The 19,932-nt window shown below is 57.5% G+C and overlaps 1 protein-coding gene across 1 annotated transcript; it reads left to right on the top strand.

The window, feature by feature from the left end:
• The first annotated feature begins 10,274 nt into the window (after nt 1–10,274).
• GML (glycosylphosphatidylinositol anchored molecule like) lies at nt 10,275–18,605 on the top strand. The gene is made up of 4 exons (XM_082720602.1): nt 10,275–10,418; nt 12,604–12,689; nt 13,120–13,227; nt 18,148–18,605. The coding sequence occupies exons 2-4, from the start codon at nt 12,623–12,625 to the stop codon at nt 18,441–18,443; spliced, it is 471 nt and encodes a 156-aa protein (XP_082576728.1). The 5' UTR covers nt 10,275–10,418; nt 12,604–12,622; the 3' UTR covers nt 18,444–18,605.
• Nucleotides 18,606–19,932: the final 1,327 nt, after the last annotated feature.

Raw genomic sequence — 19,932 nt, 5'->3', positions numbered from 1 at the left:
GCTTGGGTTGTGATCTCAGGGTCCTGGAATCGAGCCCTGCATTGGGCTCTCTGCTCAGCAGGGAGCCTGCTTCCCCCTCTCTCTCTGCCTGCCTCTCAATCTACTTGTGATCTCTCTCTGTCAAATAAATAAATAAAATCTTAAAAAAAAAAAAACCCAAAGCTGTAATCATCAAGACAGTATGGTATTGGCACAAAAGCAGACACACTGATCAATGGAACAGAATAGAGAGCCCAGAAATGGACCTTCCACTCTATGGTCAACTAATCTTTGACAAAGCAGGGAAGACTATCCAATTTCCATTGGATACAGTGAAGTCTTCCTTTGAAGACAGTCTCTTCAACAAATGATGTTGGGTAAAATTGGACAGCCACGTGCAGAAAAATGAAACTGGACCATTTTCTTACACCACAGAAAAATAGACTCAAAAATGGATGAAAGACCTCAATACAAGACAGGCATCCATCAAAATCCTTGAGGAGAACACAGGCAGCAACCCCTTTGACCTCAGCTGCAGCAACTTCTTCCTAGAAACATCGTCAAAGGCAAGGGAAGCAAGGGCACAAATGGACTATTGGGACTTCATCAAGATCAAATCCTTTACACAGTAAAGGAAACAGTCAACAAAATGAAAAGACAACTAATGGGAGAATGGGAGAAGACATTTGCAAATGACCTATCAGATAAGGGCTATTATCCAAAATCTATAAAGAACTTATCAAATTCAAGACCCAAAGGAAAAACAACCCAATCAATAAATGGGCAGAAGACATGAACAGACATTTCTGCAAAGAAGACATCCAAATGGCCAACAGACACATGAAAAAATGTTCCACATCACTCAACATCAGGAAAATACAAATCAAAACCACAGTGAGATCCCACCTCACACCAGTCAGAATGGCTAAAATTAACAAGTCAGGAAACGAGAGATGCTGGTGAGGATGCGGAGAAAGGGGATCCCTCCTACACTGTTGGTGGGAATGCGAGCTGGTGTGGCCACTCTGGAAAACAGTATGGAGGGTCATCAGAACTTGAAAATAGAGCTACCCTATGACCCAGCAATCACACTACTAGGTATTTAAAGTTACAAATGCAGTGATCCAAAGGGGCACATGCACCCCATGTTCATAACAACAACGTCCAAAATAGCCAAACTATGGAAAAACTCTAGCTGGCCATCAACAGAAGAATGGATACAGATGTGGTATATATACATAATGGAATATTACGCACTCATCACAAAATGAAATCCCGTCATTGGCAACAGGGTGGATGGAACTAGAGGATTTTATGCTAAGCAAAATAATTCAATCAGGGAAAGAGACTTTTCATATGATCTCACTGGCATGTGGGATTTGAGAAACAGGGCAGAGGGTCATAGGGGAAGGGAGGAAAAAATGAAACAAGACAAAACCAGAGAGGGAGACACACCATAAGAGAGTCTCTTGATCTCAGGAAACATACCGAAGGTATTCCTGGAGTGGAGGGGGGTGGGAGGGATGGGGTGGCTGATGATGGACACTGGGGAAGGTATGCGGAAGTGCTGTAAATTGTGTTAGACTGACGATTCACAAACTTGTACCCCAGAAACAAATAATACATTAAACAGAAGTTTTTAAAAATTTTACTTTGAATTCTGTATCTATTATTTACAGTGTTTAACACCCCTAGTGGTCTATTTCCACTTATTCATTGTATCTTTTATTAAAAGATTTTATTTGACAGAAAGAGAGATCACAAGTAAGCAGAGAGGCAGACAGAGAGAAGCAGCAGCAGGCTCCCCACCGAGCAGAGAGCCTGATGCAGTGCTCAATCCCAGGACCCCGGGACCATGACCCAAGCCGAAGGCTGAAGGCTTTAATCCACCGAGCAACCCAGGCACCCCCCGACCTCCATACTTCTCATGCTAAATTCTCTGTAAAGGACATTATTAATTTCCCAATCAGAAAACTAAACACAGCACCCCAAGCTAATGATACACAGTGGAAAATGATATGAATAGAGATATTTCTGTCTCTTAACTCCTTAATATATGCCACTCTGTTATTCATTGTATCTGGTTTCCTTCTGTCTTGGGCAAATTTTAGTATTTTAGCAGGTATTTATGAGATAATACTGGAAAGGTCATATGAATTCTGAGTTTTGGCATTTGTTTTACATTTTGGGTAGGTAACTTTTATTACGTGATTGAAATTTCCTTATACTCTGGAATTTTTAGAAAGTCATGTTATGTGAATGTAGACAATCATAGGGTTCTCACCCGATATTCTCAGATGAGAGGACGCGACACCCTGTGTACCATGGACCGTGCTCCCCTTGCTGGAGGAAGCCGAACTTTCTCATACCCTACCCGTTGCCTTCATCTGCCCAGGCTTGGTTAGCTTCCATATCTCTCTCGTTCACAGTTACATTGGCCCCCGGCCTTCTTGGGCTCCTGATGCCTCGTGGTCATACCCGTTCTGTACAAAGGAGGAGGTAGTGGAAGGTTTCTAAGTGCTTGGAACAGAATGATGTTTCAGACAGATGGACATGTCGTTCAAAGACGCAGAGGCTGCAGAGAGCCTGCATGTTCAGGAACGTGCCAGCAGCTGCACGAGTATCAATCAGGGGACAGGTCCCCGGCAGCCTCCGGTGGGCAAGAGTTGAAGCCTCGACTCCTGAGCTCCTCCCATGGGCCCTTGTGTGACCCACCAAGTCCAGACATCAGAGAAGAGGGATGGGCAGCTCACGGAGCTTCAGAGAGTTGTCTTCCCCTTGGAAGATGGCTTCCTAGACTCAAAGTGCAATCTCAGACTCTCGTTTTTCTAGGTCTGAAAGCCAACACAGAGGTGCTGAAGCTCACGGGCGCGCATGCTCTAGCATGGGGATATCGGCCAGCTGGCAGCACTGCTGCCTCGCCCGAACCCACACCGCCCACTCCCCAGGCTGTGCTCCCAGGAGCAGCGGCACTCAGCAAGGGGAGGTACCCGGCCCTGCTGCCGGCTACTGGACCCATGTTCCCGATGATGGATGAAGGAACATGGGCACACCTGTGAGCCCACATACCTCTGCTGGGTGCTGGGCAGAGTCCAAGTTCATTGCACAGAATTTCCCCTGTTCCGTCTCCCAGAGTCTGCGTGGAGGAGCCCAGAGAGAGCAGCTGTGGTCTGCTCTGCCATCGGAGCTGGGCTGTCCCTGGATGCTGTCCCCCACCTCGTGTTGGGTCCTTCACTCCTGGGTGTCCCACGCCCCGCTCCTCCAGTCTTCCTGCTGGCCCGGGGTCTTCCAACGCCAGAAGCATCTGAGCACTACTCTCCATGGGTACCACTAGGGCTCCCCTCCACCAGGACTGAAGCCTTCAAAGACCAAGAGGAGGAAGCGTGGCAGCAATGAACAGAGCTACAAGGCCTCTCTTCAAAGAGAACCTTTGTAAACAAGATCACTGTCAGGGGATGGACTTGCTCCAAAGGCAAGCTACGGGCCAGGCCCACTGGACGTGGTCCCCACCCAGCTCCCCTCACACCCCTCGAAAGTCAGACCATGAGTTATTCAGCAGAAAACAAGTTTGATGCAACAGGTTCCAGGCATCGGCAGCAAGTGTGCTTCCTTTGTGACATGCTCCAGAAGACAGGGCCTGATGCATGCTCCGTGGCTCAGGGCAGCCTGACTTCCTTGAGCCCAGAGGACAGGGTAGGGAAGAGAACCAGCCCAACACGGCTGCTCCCTGCGAGGCTTGTGCTCCCGGCTCGTCTGTACACTGGGTCCGGCTCCTCTCCATTGCATAACATCCCATGATAGCTCCTTGCATGCAGAAAAGGTGTAGGCTTTAAGGGGACAAAGGTCTTGGCTATCCAATCCAACGAGTTGCCCAACGGATCCAACGAGTCACCCAGCGGACAACCCTTTGAGCACTGCTTTGAAACATAGTAGAAACGTGGATATATCCCTAAGAGCAAATACACACAGAGAGAAAGGAATCAGCCCCCAAAGCACGTTCTGTCAGTACCTGCCCATCCCTGACCTTCTGGTTCTCCCTGCTCAGAGGCCCGGGCTTAAAGAGGTCCCCTCTGTCTAGGAGGTAGTCAGGAGCCCTCGCCGAGGAGAAAATGGACAGGACTTAGTGTTAGGAACTGCTCTTGTGGATGGGGAAGGCTTGCCTACAGAGTGGCCAGGAGATGGCCGCCCCACAACCCCTTCTTCCCCAGGCCTGGCCTGTGCATGCGTACTGGGAACCTGGGGCTCGGCTCTCCATTTGGGACCACAGAGGCTCCTAGGCCTCAGCATGTCACTAGCAGGGAGTCCAGGCCTTGGTAGCCAGGGGACACACTCGGGAGCTGGGACTTTTGCTTATCTGGGCTATGGCCCAGGGATCAGCTCTGGACTGTCAATGAGCCTCCAGCCAGGGCCCCAAGCTGTTGCCAAGCACTTCTCAGGGACAGCGTGGGTCGGCGCTTGTGGCTGGGCACTCTTCTGGCTTCCCCTCATCTTTAGTTTCTCGTGCCATTCACTCTTCCCTAGGAGCCTGTGAAGTCTGCCATGGGACGAGCGCGGGTCCTCAGCCTCCACTCTGCACCCCACACGTTTCCGTTCGTCGGCAGGACCACCGGAAGTGGCTGCCATGCTGCATCGGAGTTCCCGAGTCCTGACCACGCTCTGCTGTCTGGTGCTGGGCCTCCAGACTCCTCTTCCAAGGGGAGCATTGTGTGGCCAGAAGGTCTTGGGTGATTTGCCTGTAACAGAACGATGGTCTGCAAACATTTAACAGCGTACGCCTTCGTTCCCGAACATATAGTGCGCTCACACCCCTGATTATGTAGCTCTCTTGTAGAAGCTACTCCCCATGGGACAGGTGAAATTATTACAGCTTCATTTTTCACTTAAAATTGAGTACAAATAGGGGCGCCTGGGTGGCTCAGTCAGTGGAGCGTCCAACTCTTGGTTTCAGCTCAGGGTGATCTTCGGGCTCAGTGGGGAGTCGGCTTGGGACTCTTTCTCCCTCTGCCCCTCCCCTAAGGACCCCTCTTGCCCTCTAACTCTCTTTCCAGGGTAGATACACACATTCTATAAAAACAGAAACAAATACACCACGACCACTTTCCTCCTGCACCCCACTTTACCCTGGTCCAACTCTTTGTGGTCTGCTGTATGTCGGCACTGGCCTTCCAAAAGCTGGTGTCCTCTGCCACCGGATTTCGGTCCTGATGCCTCAGGACGTTGTTCTCCAATTTGTTTAAAGGTCACTTTTATATTAGTTATTCCCTATTGAGAAAACCTGGACAGACCCTAATTCCTGTTAGCATTTACTGACCTGCCTATGAACCCCAGGAGAAGCCGAGATCCTTATTCATGGAAACAGAGTAACTCAGTTTACTCAGAGTAACTCAGGGCACATTTTTTTCCTGGGTGCAGCGGAAGCTGTTCTCTGCCTCACATAGATGACACCTCAGTGTTATATCTAAAAGGAGGAAAAAAACCCGAAGTGGGTAGTTACAGTCCCCGGTCCTGTCAGATGAACACCCAGCACCATCATTTCCCTCCTCCACGTGGGTCTGGAGTGCTTTGTCTTCCCTCCTGGGCTTCCCTCCTCCTCCCCCAGGCTGTGCCTCGCTCACACACCCACACCCAGACACACGGCATGGACATGTACACACACAGACACACACCAGTGCACACGGACACCGGAACCACCTGCCTGCCCACCCGTGCCTTTCAAGAGAAGAACCCTCCCTCCCCACGCTCACACGTGCACATGAACACACAAGCACACGCACATGCACGCACATGCACACGCTCGTAGGCACATTCACACACATGCACACACACACACTTGGCATCTCACATTCGGCAGCTCAGCAGATTTGCCATCTGTTCTCCCGGCCCTTCCCACTCAGCTTCGTGGGCCGCCGAACCTCCTCCAGCACTAGCTGCGCTGTCCTCAATCCCTCCAGGCCCTGCGCCCTGACCCCTGCGCAGTAGCCCGCTGTTGGGTCTGTATTAGGGCAGGACATGCTCCCGGGAGAGAAGCTGGTCACCGTCTCGCAGCTGCTCCCGTTCTCAGACACAGCCCTGGACGGTCCCATGCGGACCAGGCCAGGCTTGGCTCCCATCATGACCTCTCCCAGGAAGGCAGTCTGACGGGACATCGAGGAGACAGCAGGGTGCTAGGGAAGACACCAGGATTCTAGCACTCCTGCCTGTCTCTGCCCGGGGAGCCCCAAGATGAGAGACTCTCCCGTGAGGTGACCAAATCCGCAAGCTGGCTGTTCTGACCATCTCTTGCTCCCTGATGCTTCTGCTTTCCACTGCCCAGAACCACCTGGGGCCCTGAAAGTGTCCATTATGGGTGGCCCTGCCATGTCTGCAACTCAACACCTGCTGGCCTGCCTTCTTCTCCCAGTCAGGAGGCCGGCGGCCCGACTTACCTGTTTGGTGACATTTGTCTCCACGCATGGCAGGGCCATGACCAGGATCGTCATTTCCAGCGATGCCTGATCCTGGACACAAGGAACTGGACGATGTGCTCAGCTCTGTGGCCCCAGGGTCAGGCCTAACTGCCAATGGGACCAGGAGTCCAGGATCAGGGAGGGAGTGAGGTCTCTCTGGGAGGGGGGACACCTACTGACACATTCCATCGTCTGGTAACCCATTTTATGGCCCACCTCCCATGTCAACCAGATCCCAGGTCCAGCCACGCTCACCCTCACCATCCACTCCAGACCCTCCTGCTTCCTGACACCAACTGTGCCCACGGCCCACCTCACTCACTATAGCCACTGAGCATAGGCCCTATCTACCCACACACCGGTTAGTAAGCGAGTTAAGCCACTGACATTTATTGAGATGATTGGTATGCTGGGTGTGAACTCCCTCAGAATCTCTCTCTGCTTTAGATCACTACGTACATTGATCATAGTGCAGAGTGGACTGATTCTTTGTGTGATGTGTCATCCCTGTTCTTTTTAATATCCCTCTGGATGGTTCAACTTTGCATTTCTGTTTCCGTTTTACCTTACACCCCAGGCTCCTGAAACAGCTTTCTTTCTCCACGTTTTCCTATGTGACTGTTCACTCCCGGCTGTCTCGCTTCAGTGGTGCCCCTTCATTCCCGCTGACCGCCAGGATTAATGACCGCCATTCCCCGTGACCCGTGAGCCTGTTCTCCTTGACGCTCTCTTCTTACCCCATTCTGTAGTCCCACGACCTCCGCTTCATCTGCACTGACAGAGGAAGCCTGGAGCATTTAGCCCTACATAGTAGGAGCTTGGGGCCATCACTCCCAAAATTAAACACCTGCCAAACTGGAAACCAACCACATTTCGTAGCCCCTCAGAAAACTGAGGTCACCGAAGTGACAGTCCAAATCCGCTGAGCCAGGGGGGACCCTGCCAGGACGCGGTGAAACACGCTGACCTGGAGCAGAAGCTGCTGGAGCTGTCAGCCAGGAGGATCTTACACCTGATTTTGAAAACATGCCGGAGGTTGGGTGTAGCAGCAGTCCTCGGGAATCTCCCGTTCTCACAAGAGTCCGCATCCAGCCCCAAGCACTTGGCCACCAAGCCCTTTCTTTTGCTTTTGGAAGGATAACTGCTGAAAGTGCCACCAAACACACCCTCCGCCCTAGGAGCAATGCACAGGAAAGATGCGAGCTACAACAGGAGACAAAAGCAAGGACACTCAAGAATGTGAACCCTAAGGAAGCAGAGCTGCAGCAAACATTACAGCGTCCAACCCCAGGCCAAGTAGCATGAATCGTCATGCCCACGGCCTATTTACAGCAGTTCCTACTAACCAGCTCCACGCGTCGGCTTTCAACCAGAAATACAAGAAGTGCCAAAGCCAAGAAAACAGTTTTGCGGAGGGAAAGCACACACGAGGACAAGACCTATGTAACAGATCTATCACAGTCATTAGAGAGGGAGGTGACAGGACTAGGATTGGAACACGAAGAACCCCAGTGGAAAATGCAGATGACACGCGAGAACACATACATAATGTGAGCATAGAGATGAAAAAACTGAGAGTCAAATGGAAATGCTGGAAGCCAAAACCAGTGTGGCAGAGATGCCGAAGGCTGGAGAGGGCCCATCAATGGATTCGAGACACATTCGGAAAGACTCGGTGAGTTTGAAGACGGGTCAGTAGAAGTCTCCCCAGCCGAAAAACAAAGGCAACAGACAATGAGAAAACAGAATAGAATATGGAAGAACTGTGGGGAGGTGATGTGAAATAACATACAGGTAGTTGAAAGACCAAAAGGAAGAGGACAGAAGGCCACAGAAGAATCGCCTGACATATTAACGGCTAAGGCCTTTCCAATGCTACTGATAGACATCACTGGCAAGACTCTGGAAGCTTCGAGAACACTACGCGTGCCACCACCCAAACGAACAAGATGAACACACACACACACACACACACGCACACACAGAGACATTTTACCTACACCTGAGCGTGTTCAAGTCACAGACAATCAGAGAAAACTTTAAGGAACCCGTGCAAAGAAACAAGCAGGGGAACTACAGTGGGCTTCATGTCAGAAACCAAGCAAGCCAAAGGAGTGTAACGAAACATGTCCCGGGTTGGAAGACAGATCGCGCCTACCTAGGATCCCGCACCCGGAGGAGTTACCCTTTGAGGTACAGCAGAACATAGTTTTGAAAAGGCACATAACGTGTAACCTCCATTTCGTCCACTATTGACTGGAACTTCCCTTTACTACTGCGTGTATGACAAAACACACCGCACACGTTTGCGGTAGCAACTCCCATCTCCTTTACAATTCCGAGTCAATGGCTCCGAAAACGTCCATCACAACTGCAAGGATGCTCTCTTGACGCAGTTATCGGCACGTGCTACACAGCCGCCCCCTCCAACAGCACAGACGCCCCGGGGGTGCCACCGCTCCCTGCACATCAGCAGAGAGCACAGCTCCTCGGGAGGGTCAGCATCGGCCGGCCAGCCGCGCGCGCCTCCCGGCGCCTCTCCCCACCGGCCCCCGCATCCCCACGCAGCAGGGCCGCAAGCTGCTGCAGGCAGGGACGGGGCACAGCAGGCCTTTCCCAGCACGAAGGCTCTGTCACGGCTGCCCCCGTCCGGAGGAAAGTCCCCCTGCCTGCTCTCCCTCAGGCAGCGCTCCGCGCAGACAGCCAGGCCCTGCGGCCGCCTCCACCCGGAGCTCGGCCCCGGTCCTGTGCCCGCAGATGCTTCTCCTGAGGTAGTCCTTGGCCGCACCGTCAAGAGCAGCTTGGGCACGTGCCAGGACACCGTCCCTCCGACACTCCCTGCTCCTACCGGCGTCCTGACAAGCGTCTTCTGGGAAGGGGAGGCGGGTGTGGAACGTGCCAGAAGCCTCCCTCGCGCGGAGGCTGCAGTGGGGCCCAGGAACCTCCTGCCAGGCCCGCCCCCGCCCCTCTCCCCCCTGCGGGATCAGGTGGCCCGAAGGGCGGGCGCGGAGGGGCTGGGACCCCCGCAGCTAAGCCCACGCCCGGGCCCTCTGCTCCCGGAGGGCCCCCGGCCCCGGGCAGCGCCTGCCCCCGCAGCGAGGTCTCGCGGCTAGTCGTGGAGGGTTCGCGTCCCCACGGGCCGGAGGAGCTCAGAGCCGCTTCTTCGGACGAGTGGCGCCGAGCAGAAGGGAGTCCCCGGCGACCCGGGGCACGGGGTACGGGGCGCGGCCACGATCACCCCCGCGGCCCCGCAGCCCCGCCCCCAGCACCCCCGGGAGAGGACGGCAGGTGTCTGGGACAGCGGACAGCGTGGGAAGGACAAGGCGACAAAACAGCGCCCGACAGGACGGCCCCAAGGGCGGGCGGACGAAAGGCGGCCGCGGCAGCCCCGCGAGGAGGGCCGAGCGCGGCGGCGCAGGCTCCGCTCCGCGTCCGCGAGACCAGGAGGGCGAGACCACGCTCCGCCGCAGCCAGCGGCCCGCGGGAGGACGCGCAGAGCCGGGCCGAAGCGCTCCCCCAGGGCCCCGCCGGGGCTGCGACCCCCGTGCGGAGCGACGCCCCCCCCCACCGCCCCGCGCCCGCCCCGCGCCCGCCCAGGCCCCGCGGACCCGGCCGGCCTCCGCGCCCCTCCCCCGCCCCGGAGACGCCCGACCTTCTGTCAGCGACGCTGCTGCTGCTGCTGCTGCTGCGGGCCGGCGACCACCGTCCCGGAAACCTCTGGAACGGTTCCCGCCTCCCGGCCCTGGAGGGCGGGGCCCTCGGAGCCTGCCGAAGCTTCTGGAATCCCGCGCGTCTGAGAGCGCATGCGCACGGGCGTGCGCGCGCAGGGCCCCACGGGAGTTGGGCGCGCCCGCGCGGACGGCCTCCGGGTCGCGCTCCAGCTGTGGGACGCGCCGCTGTGGTGCGGAGGGTCGTCTCGCTCAGCTGCTTCGGCTGTGCCTTGAAGCCCGCTGTGCCCGCGGCCTCAGGCCCCGACGTCCGGGGCTCCAGAAGGTTCTCGGGGGTCGTCGAGGGTCGGGTGTGGACGGGGGGCTGCGGGAGCCGGCAGGCGGGCGCGGGAAGGGACTGCGGGGGCGGCGGCGGGAGGCAGGCGGGGCGCGCGGCCGGGAGCGGCTGCCGTGGAGGGCGCGTCCTCCCCGGGTGGGACAGCGGCGGCGGCGGCGGGCGGCCGGGGGCAGCTTCTCCTCCGCGGCGCGGCGGGCCGTGTGCCCCGGCGGCCCCGCCCCCACCGGGGGCTCCCCACAGGCGCGGCCGCTCCCCTCCGCCGGCTGCTCCCCCACAGCGGCCGCCTCTCCGCCGACAACCGCCCCGCTCCCTGACAGGCCGCGCGGCCCTCAGACCGCGCTCCTCGCGCAGCAGGCGGCCGCCTCCCTCAGGCAGCGGCTCCCTGCGCCCCGCACGGCGACGTCCACCTGGGCCAAGGGCTCACACACGCCCCCGTAGGGGCCACCACCCCCTGCCCCAGGGTGCTCCCCCCCACAGAGACGGCGCCGCCCCCCCAGCCAGGTGCTGTCCCCAGCCCGGTGGTCGCGCCCCCGCAGCCGGGCGCTCCCCGCGGGGACAGGCGGCGCCTCTCGGGGGCTCGCCCCCCATGACCGGCGGCCGCTTCCTCGGGCAGATGCTTCCCCGCCGGACGGTGGCCCCGAGCAGACGGCCGCGCCCCTGCCGGACAGGCGGGCTGGTCCCCACAGGGGCTCCCCCACCGCCACCCCTGCTCAGGCAGGGACTCGCCCTCGAGAAGGCCGCTTCCCCCTGTCAGGAAGGGCATCTCCCCACACGCAGGTGGACGCCCCTCGTGCAGGTGGCCTTCTGCCCTCAGGAAGGCGGCCGCACCCCTGCCCCTCAGGAAGGCGGCCCGCACCCCTGCCCCTCAGGAAGGCGGGCCGCACCCCTGCCCCTCAGGAAGGCGGGCCGCACCCCTGCCCCTCAGGAAGGCGGGCCGCACCCCTGCCCCTCAGGAAGGCGGGCCGCACCCCTGCCCCTCAGGAAGGCGGGCCGCACCCCTGCCCCTCAGGAAGGCGGGCCGCACCCCTGCCCCTCAGGAAGGCGGGCCGCACCCCTGCCCCTCAGGAAGGCGGGCCGCACCCCTGCCCCTCAGGAAGGCGGCCCCAAGCCCCCACACCCCTTCCCCAGCACCTCGCGCAGGTGCTTCTCGCGGGGCAGGCGCTGACTCTCAGCCTCAGCCTGTCACCTCTGGCCTCAGCGCAGAGCCCCCCGCTCTCGGGCAGGTGGCCTCCCCCGCGCTCAGGGTCGGCCCCAGTGAGGCAGGTGCCAGGCTGCCCCCCAGTCAGGCTCCGTCTCCAGCAGGACCCATCTCCTGCCCCATGCGGTGAGGCGTCCCCTGAGCGCCGAGGACTGGTCGTGACCCTGAAAAGGCAGGTGGGGCCTCCAGGGCGACAAGCTGCTGGGGCGGGGCACGAGGGTTCCTGTAGGACCCCGGGCCGGCACAGGTCGGGGTGCCGCTGGGGCCCCAGGGGAGCTGGAGCAGAGGCAGGCGCTGCTGGTGCCTCGGGGGCCGCCCTGGAGCAGAGGGCCAGGGTCCGGGCTCAGCTGTGGGGGGCCCCAGGCGCTCCGAGGCCTGCACCTCGGGGCCACCTGATTCCGCAGAGGTGGGGTTCGGGGAGAACGTTCCTGGGGCACACTGTGGCCAGTGTGCAAGGAGGCTTCTGGCATCTTCCACGCTGTAGTCACGCCCTGTCCCCCATGTCTGTCCAGACGCTGGCGGGAGCAGGAAATAGCCAGGCGGACAGTGTTCTGGCGCTTTCCCCAGGTTGCTCTTGAGATCGAGGGGTGCATAAGGAGGAGCATCTGGGGGCACAGGGGACCTCGGGCGAGCTCCAGGTGGAGGCGGCCCCGGGACCTGGCTGCCTGGGCCGAGCGCTGCCTGGGGGCGAGCAGGCGGGATGACTTCCCCCAAGATGAAGTCGCTGGTGGTAGCGCAGCCTTCCTGCTGGGAAAGGCCAAGCCCCAGTCCCTGCGTGGAGCAGCTTGGGCCCTGCTGGACGGGGGTGCAGGGGCAGGTGGGGAGAGGAGCCCAGAGGCGCGAGCAGGTACGCGCTGCCTTCCCCGAGGAGCCCGGCTCGTGCCCCCCTGGCTCCTGCACACATGCAGCCGGGGGGCGGCGCTCTGTGCACACGGAGCTTGCTGACACGCGTGCCCTGCGTCTCCTCGCCCGTAGGTTCGAGCCTCTGCAGGAGATGATGCTCCTCTGCGCCTTGCTGCTAGCCGGCGGCTGGCCATTGGTCATGGCTTCAAGTCAGCATTGTGAGTATGTCGAGTCCCTCAGGAATGGAATAAGCATCTACTGTGATATCCCGGTCAGAGAAGGAGTTCGAAGGGGAATTTCTGTCATCTTAGCCAGCAGAGACCTTTGTCATCAGTGCAGATGGCAGACACGGTGTTGAACTTCCTCATGTGAGCAGGCAGTGGTGGCTGCATCCAGCAGCCTCTGGGAGGGCACCAGCCATTTATGACTCTCAAGGTTCCTCAGGCAGTTGAGGCTTATCTGCAGAGGGCAGGGTCCCCCCCTTGGCCTCTGGGAGCAGGAACAGGCCCCGGCTTCTGTGCAGAAGCTTGTGCTGCCAACAGCAAAGGGGCCTTCAGGCAGGGGGAGGGTCGGCTGCCAGGGCAGGGCGCAGCCGGCTGGTAACGGGGCAGAGACACGCGGGCCTGATGCGGCTGCGTCTTCCCTCAGGGCCCTACAATATGAGGTGCTACAACTGTTGGACCATCAACAATTTCTACTGTTCACAATCTAACCTCTGTCCCTTAAATTTGAGGCGCTGCCTGACAATCTCCATTCGTAAGTATCTGTTTGTCCTTCCTACGCCTTGTGATTGAGTCCGTTACAGGGAGCAGGTCCAATAAGTTCTTTCTCTGCACCCAGAACCAGCCCTTGGCCCGCCCTGACCCATCCTGGGAGCACATCCCAAGCAGTAGGCTCAGCCCAGCAAAGGGCAGTGCCATTATCATGGAGAGCCCAGCCCTGTAATCTGCCGGGGCAGGCTGCAGTGTGCACATGTCCTGAGCTGTCTTGAGGGCTCGGGGGTGGCTGATTCTCTAGGCTCTAGTCCCTGGCAGGCCTGGTCGTGTGTGTCGACAGCCCTGTGTAACCTGGGTAGTTCCTCGTGGCCCATTTGATTCTGGTCGTTGCCAGAGGCTTCCAGATAAGCAGACCCAGGAAGCGGACACGCCATGGTCGTATCAGGGCAACACCTACCTCCCGCAGATGCCAAGACCAAGCGTGGGCTCAGGCAGAAAGGTCAGGCAGTCGGGCCCTCCCAGCACGCTCTCGCCTCTCACTCAGAGGCTCTCGGGCCCTGAGAAAGGCGCCCCACTCCCCAGGCCCCTAAGCTGAGCAACGTGAAGCACCGGCAGCCAGTGACCACTTGTCACCCCAGAAACACTCCACACACATACCCCCGGGGTTCTGGGCAACCGTGCCGGCGCCGTCGGTGGGGAAAGACCGCCTCTTCAAAGGCATCGGGCAAAAATTCATCTTCACCTAAACCTCAACTGGGATTCAAAAATTCCCTCCGAAGGACCGTGGGCTAAGTGTAAAAGGTGCAGTCTGTGACTTTCAGGAGGAGAGAGCGCCGAGGAGAACGTTGGCGTCGGGGGCTAAGCAAAGAGGACCGGGCCTGGCCGCCAGAGCGTGACCCACAGAGGGGAACTGGTGGTGGGGGACGCCCAGCGATGAGAAGCGCTTCTGTGCGGAAGGCCCTGTTCGGAGGGTGGAGAGGCTACGCACGGGCGCACCAGCGTGCAGCCCGCACTCCCCACAGAAGACTGCGGTCCCGAGCACAGACAGAGCTCTCGCCGTTCAACAGCAAACAATGCAGCCCTCCCGCTAGAACGAAGCCAAAGACACGAAGAGATATTTCACCGATGCAGAGTCACACGTAGCAGAGAAACCCATGAACAGATTTTCAGCATCTTGCGCCACTGCCAAAATGAACACTGACACACACAGTTAGGCGTCCTGAATCCGAGTGGCCGAAGTAGAAGAGAGTGACCGCCCCGAATGCTGGCCGGGACAGTAAAGAAACCACATTCTCACACACCGCCAGCAACAGTGAAGTTGGGGCAGCCGAGACGGGGTCCGGTTTCTTACAAACTGAACACGCAGCTGCTCTGCGTGCCCGGAATGGCACTTCTGAGGGTTTCCCCAGAGTAACCAAGTGAAACGGCGTGGCTGTTCACAGCAGATGAATGCGCGACACGACCGGCCGGAGCATCCCGGCTGTTCTGCTCTGCTTAAAGGGTACGGAAGCCCTGGGACGGCTGCCCTGCGGGTGCTCCTGCCAGTAAAGAGGAGCAGGTACCGATCCGCCAGCCTGAGCGAATGTCTGGGGCTTCTGCGGAACGAGGGAGGGTGAACCCCAGAGGTGACCGTCCGTGGTCCCGGTTGAGGCCGTGCTCGAAATGACCAACTGCGAGAAGCAGACCCCAGGTTAGTTCTGAGCGCGTGCAGACGAGGGTCCGTGGCTGGCATCTGGGTGGCAAAGACGTCCGTGCATCCGTCTGAGGGTGGAGTGCGGCGATACAACTGTTGTCTGTCCTGACCGTTCTGAAAGCCAGTGCCCTGGCTGTGACAGCCCGCTGTGCCCTCGCCAAATGTTCCTTTGCAAGTGACTGAGCGACGCTACACGGGAGCTTGCTGTATTTCCTGCGAGTGCTTTGAATATGCCGTTGTCAAAGGGAAAACGTTTAGCGGAAAGGCAATTAAAAATCTACGTGGTTAGATGGTGAAGCCCGGTAGACGGAACGTGGCTGTTCTCCCCAAATTAATCTAAGAACGTCCTGTTCCAGTCAGACTCTCAGTAGGTCTGTGTGTGTGTGTGTCTGTGCACTCACATGCAAGCTGAACCAGATACTGGGATGTTCCGGGGTTAGGAAGGGCTGGAGGGCCCGAGGCAATCTTGCGGGAGAGGAGAGAAACTGGAGGATGGCGCTCTGAACTCGCAAGATGATTTATACCTTTTTGTCAATTCAGACAGTCTGATGTTGGTGTCAAGGTTGAAGAATAGACCTTTAGAGGGGGAAGGAGATCTCAGGTGTGTCTGGTTTCATGCTTTCTGATGACTTTGGCCCCGCAGGTTTAGGGAAGGAGGCTTGTCTGCGCTCACAGCTGGTGGGAGATGGGACCTTAGTCACCGTATGTACTTTACACCAAAGCAGAACTTCAGGTGTCTTGTGGGTCTCCTTGTAAATACGAAGAGAGCAAGGGGGTCCTGGGCGTTTCTCCAAAGAACAGTGATCCGAAGGGGCACATGCACCCCAATGTTTAGAGCAGCAGTGTCCACGCTCCCCGAAATACGGAAAGTGCCCAGAGAATGCATAGAGATGGCGTGTGTGTGCGTGTGTGTGTGTGTGTGTGTGTGTGTGTGTACACACATAATGGAGTATTACTCAGCCGTGAAAAGAACGAATCTTGCCATTTGCAACGACATGGTTACAACTAGAGTGTCTTATGCTCAGAGAAATGAGTCACTCAGAGAGACAAATGCCACATGATTTTACTGGCATGTGGAGTTTAAGAAACAAAACAGATTAATGTAGGGGAAGGGAAGAAAAACACAAGAAGCTGAAAGCAGAGAGGGAGAGAAACCACACGAGTCTCTTAACTGCAGGAGATAAGCTGAGGGTTCCTGGAGGTGAGGGATGGGGACGGGGTGACTGGACGACGGGCAGTAAGGAGGCCGCCGGCTGGATGAGAACTGGCTGTGGTTCGCACCTGATGACTCGTGGGGTTCTGCGTCTGACACTCGGAATACCATAGACGTTCCCTGAATTGGATTTAAAGAAGATAAATTTTAAGACGTCAGCTGAAGGGAAACGTAGAAGAATATCTTTGTATCCTTGGATAATTATGAACTTGAGAAAAGCGAACAATATCGTGCTGGTCACATGTAGCCAAAGTGGCAGGTGTGATTACATAAAAACTCAGCACTTCTGCTCTTGAGAAGACACTGAGGAGACAGTGAAAATGATGCCAGAGTTGAAGAGAGAGCAGTGAAAGGCGCTCTGTGGAGGGGCTGTACGCGGCATATACAATGACCTTCGTCCTACAGATCAGCAGTTGAACAAGCAGATCGCTGCACAGAAATTCGAGCAAAGCGGCTTGAAGGATGTTACCAGAAGATGATACCCACATGGGCAGTAAGTCTCCACAACGAAGCTCAGCATCATCGTTTTTGGTGGAAACGCTAGTCTGAGCCTTGATGCGGTACCCCCAAGGCAACGGTTCCGCATTCACAAATGCCCAGTCAGGGGTGGCGAGTCGTCAAAGCGTCCACCACCCTGCGGAGTGTGCAAAGGTACGGCAGGCCCGGCAGCGTGTTCGGCAGCATCTGCCGCAGCCACGCGTCCACACCCTGAAGACGCGGCGTTATCAGCTCTAAAGAACCCTGCGCGCTCGCCTCTGGATGAGGCCCAGAACATTCCTTGCCATGCTCCTTGGGGATAGACAAGAGCCAGGAACAGCCCTGATGCCCATCACGCACGTGCCGTGGCGCAGTCAGCGGGGAAGCGTAGAGCTACCGAGCAGGCGGGATACAACAGGGGCCATGGCGGGGGTCGGTGTCCCAAACACGAAGCAGGCAGGAGAAGCCAGACACCGAAAGGACAAAGCAGGAGTCCGTAATCACAACGTCCAACGACAACAACGAAGTTCAAGGACGGACGAAGTTAACATATGGCTTACACACCGAGACACTCGCTGTCTTGGGCGCTGGCTGCTCGTCATGCCTGATGGAGGAAGAAAAGCAGGAATGAGGGTTTTCATCCAGTTCTGTTTCTGGACTTTGACGCTGCCGATATTGTTACGAACCCTTCCTGGAAACCCCCTCGGCGGCCGACTTAGGATTCTGCGCTCCACAGGACGGTACGGAACTTTCAAGAGTCCTTTACGTGGCAAAGAAAGAAAAGCAAGTGCCCGGAGCCGGCTGTTCGTTCCTTCTCTGTAACCCCAGAGCCGTGAACAGCACATCAACTGCGGCAAGTCCCAGGGAAACAAGTCGTGGGTCAACACGGGTCCCCGGGGGCAGGCTCATGAGCGAGAGCCGAGGACTCGAACTCAAGGACTCGGGAAGGAGGCCTCAGAGGGAGCCTGGCTCCAGCGGCACTGGCTGGCCGAGGCTGTTGGGTGTGCCCGCCACTGAGGTGATCACAGTCACTGTGGGACCCTGGTTGGGATAGAGCGTCCAGTCTGTGCTGGGGAGCAGGTTGGCACTACGCGCACATTGCCAGTTTCTGTGTTGGGCCAAGAGCTGGGAACGTCTGGCCGAGGGGCCGCTCCAACTGCAGAAAATCAGGTGAGGGTCACGGTTTTGGGGTGCTCCACACCAGGGCCTGTGTGATCCTGCGGGACACGAGCCACCATATTTCTAGAGCCCTGGGAGTCTTAGTGCACGTACCGAGCAGGGCATGTCACGCGTGCGGCTGCGTGCCAAGGTGCCCAGCGACTATCGGGGAGAGCCCGAGGCAGAGGTGAGGTGGCAGTGCGGACACAAAAACATTTCCAGGAGAACCTGTTCAAGGAGGAACAGAACCTCTCGAGGCCTCACTTGACGTTCTCTACCAGGAAAGAATTCTAGGCATCAGAGAAGCAGATGTAGAAGGAGGGCGCAGTGCTACGTGGCGCTAGTTAGACTGGTGAGGTGTGTGTTGATACTCGCAAGCAGAAGCCTGAAATCAATGATTTTCATGTCTGTATCTCTAGGTTTGAATGAACGGGAACTCCTTGTTTACAAGAACTGTACGAGCAACTGCACGTTCGTGTATCCATCCGAAGTACCCCCTGAAGCCCCGAGATCCAAATTTTTCAAAACTAATAGTTTCTATTATGTTCGTTGTTGTAACTTTATTAATTGCAACGAGGGAGGACCTCTTTCTCTGGAGAAGGATTTCTCCCCCGAGCGTACAATTGAGGAGACTCTGTCAGGGACCGGGCGCTTGGCGGAGTCGGCATTTTTCCTGGGTGCTGCCTCCATCCTAGTCAGCAACACACTGACGTGAGAAGCCCTCATAGAGGGTCTGTCCCCCCCCCATTCCTCAGAGCAAGTTCACGTTCCATCCCTCCCTCGTGAGCCAGGCGCCCTGACCCACATGGCTCCTGGGTGGCGGGTTACCCCTTTGCAGCCTACTTGGAGAGAGAAATAAAGAGCATCATTGTTTGGACTCTGGTGCCCTGGAGGTTTCTTTGTGGTTTTAGCGTTCGATCCGTTTGTTCCTCTTCAGTCATCAGCTCACGAGTAGACCAAAGCCTCTGCCACTCCGGCACACGGGGATCGAGCGTTTGAGTGAAAAGTGGAACGGTTAGAGGGGACAGCGCACGTCTCAGCTGGCAGCGCCGGCCCAGCTGTGCCCAGACCACAGGGAGCTGAGGCCCCCCGAGACCCCAAGCTTCCCTCTCAGAGCGGGACGGTGGTTGCAGGAGGGCGCTTGGCCATAAAGCAGCACGCGGCCCACAGTGCCTGACGTTAGAGACTGTGCCGGTGCCTTCGCGCGGGTCAGTGAGCCAAGACCTGCATGAAGCGCCGTCCTCTGTCACAATGGCACCTGTCGTCACGCCAGCGAGAGAAGGTCTCCTCAGATGCTGACGTCAGAGGGGTAAGGGGCCAGAGCCAGCTGCTGAGCGCCTTGAACCGGCAGGGAGACTTCCGGGCGGTGCTGTCATCCTCATTGTGCTCGGGGTCTGTGTCAGGAGAGAGACCTGAAGGGAGCACTAGAGCTCCACCTTCTTTGGCGTCGACCTCTCCTTCTCTCACCTGGATTTGAAATTAGCTAAACTTCACGTAACAGAAAAGTCATCATTTCAAAGAGTGTAATTCAGTGTTTTTTACCATATTCACCATACTGTGCAGCCATCCCCACCGCCTAATTCCAGAACATTTGGCAACCCAAAGGGACAGCCTGCTTCAACAAACAGCCAGTCACTTAGGACCTCTCCTGTGAGACCGGCAAATATTTCTGCACGAGGGCGCGACAGTGTTTGCAAACAGAGTGAGACGTCCTGTCAGCAGCGGCGACTGTGCCACAGTTGTCAGCTCTGTGCTCTCCAGGGCATCCCCAACTAAAGAACTCAGGGAATCCCAAGCGGGACTCACGGGAAGGGACTGCCACGAGCGATCGCACAGTGAGACATCGGGAGCCACGCAAAACGAGAGATGACCTTGACCCCGAGACCCGTTACTGGGAGGTCATTCCAAGATGTGTGCGGTCACTGCCAACCCAAGGTCCTCCGCTGGCGGGAAGGGGTGCGGGGAGGGCCTGACAGGCGGGGGTCGCAGGGCGCCTCTGCCCGGGGGAGCTGCGAGGCGGTGCAGCAGGAGGGACCCTCTGAGCCTCGGCTTCCCGGCCTGGCCCGCACGCATGAGCTCCTCGCTCCCCTGGAGGGCTGCAGTGACCATGAGGTGAACACGTGAGCTCCCCGCAACAGAGGATCCCTCCGGCGGAGCCTCTTCCGTTCCAGGCCCGCCTCCCTCCCGCGATCCCACAGAGCAGG

This window comes from Mustela nivalis (assembly GCF_964662115.1).
Source record: "Mustela nivalis genome assembly, chromosome: 2".
NCBI lineage: Eukaryota > Metazoa > Chordata > Mammalia > Carnivora > Mustelidae > Mustela > Mustela nivalis.
The sequence above is the reverse complement of the archived record's forward strand: the minus strand, read 5'-3'. Positions and strand labels throughout refer to the sequence as shown.

Bases quoted from the DNA above. Each gene is read 5' to 3' on its own strand.
- GML (XM_082720602.1), top strand. From the start codon at position 12,623: ATGATGCTCCTCTGCGCCTTGCTGCTAGCCGGCGGCTGGCCATTGGTC. The intron at 12,690-13,119 runs GTGAGTATGTCG...GTCTTCCCTCAG, and splicing joins CATGGCTTCAAGTCAGCATT to GGCCCTACAATATGAGGTGC. The intron at 13,228-18,147 runs GTAAGTATCTGT...CTGTATCTCTAG, and splicing joins CTGCCTGACAATCTCCATTC to GTTTGAATGAACGGGAACTC.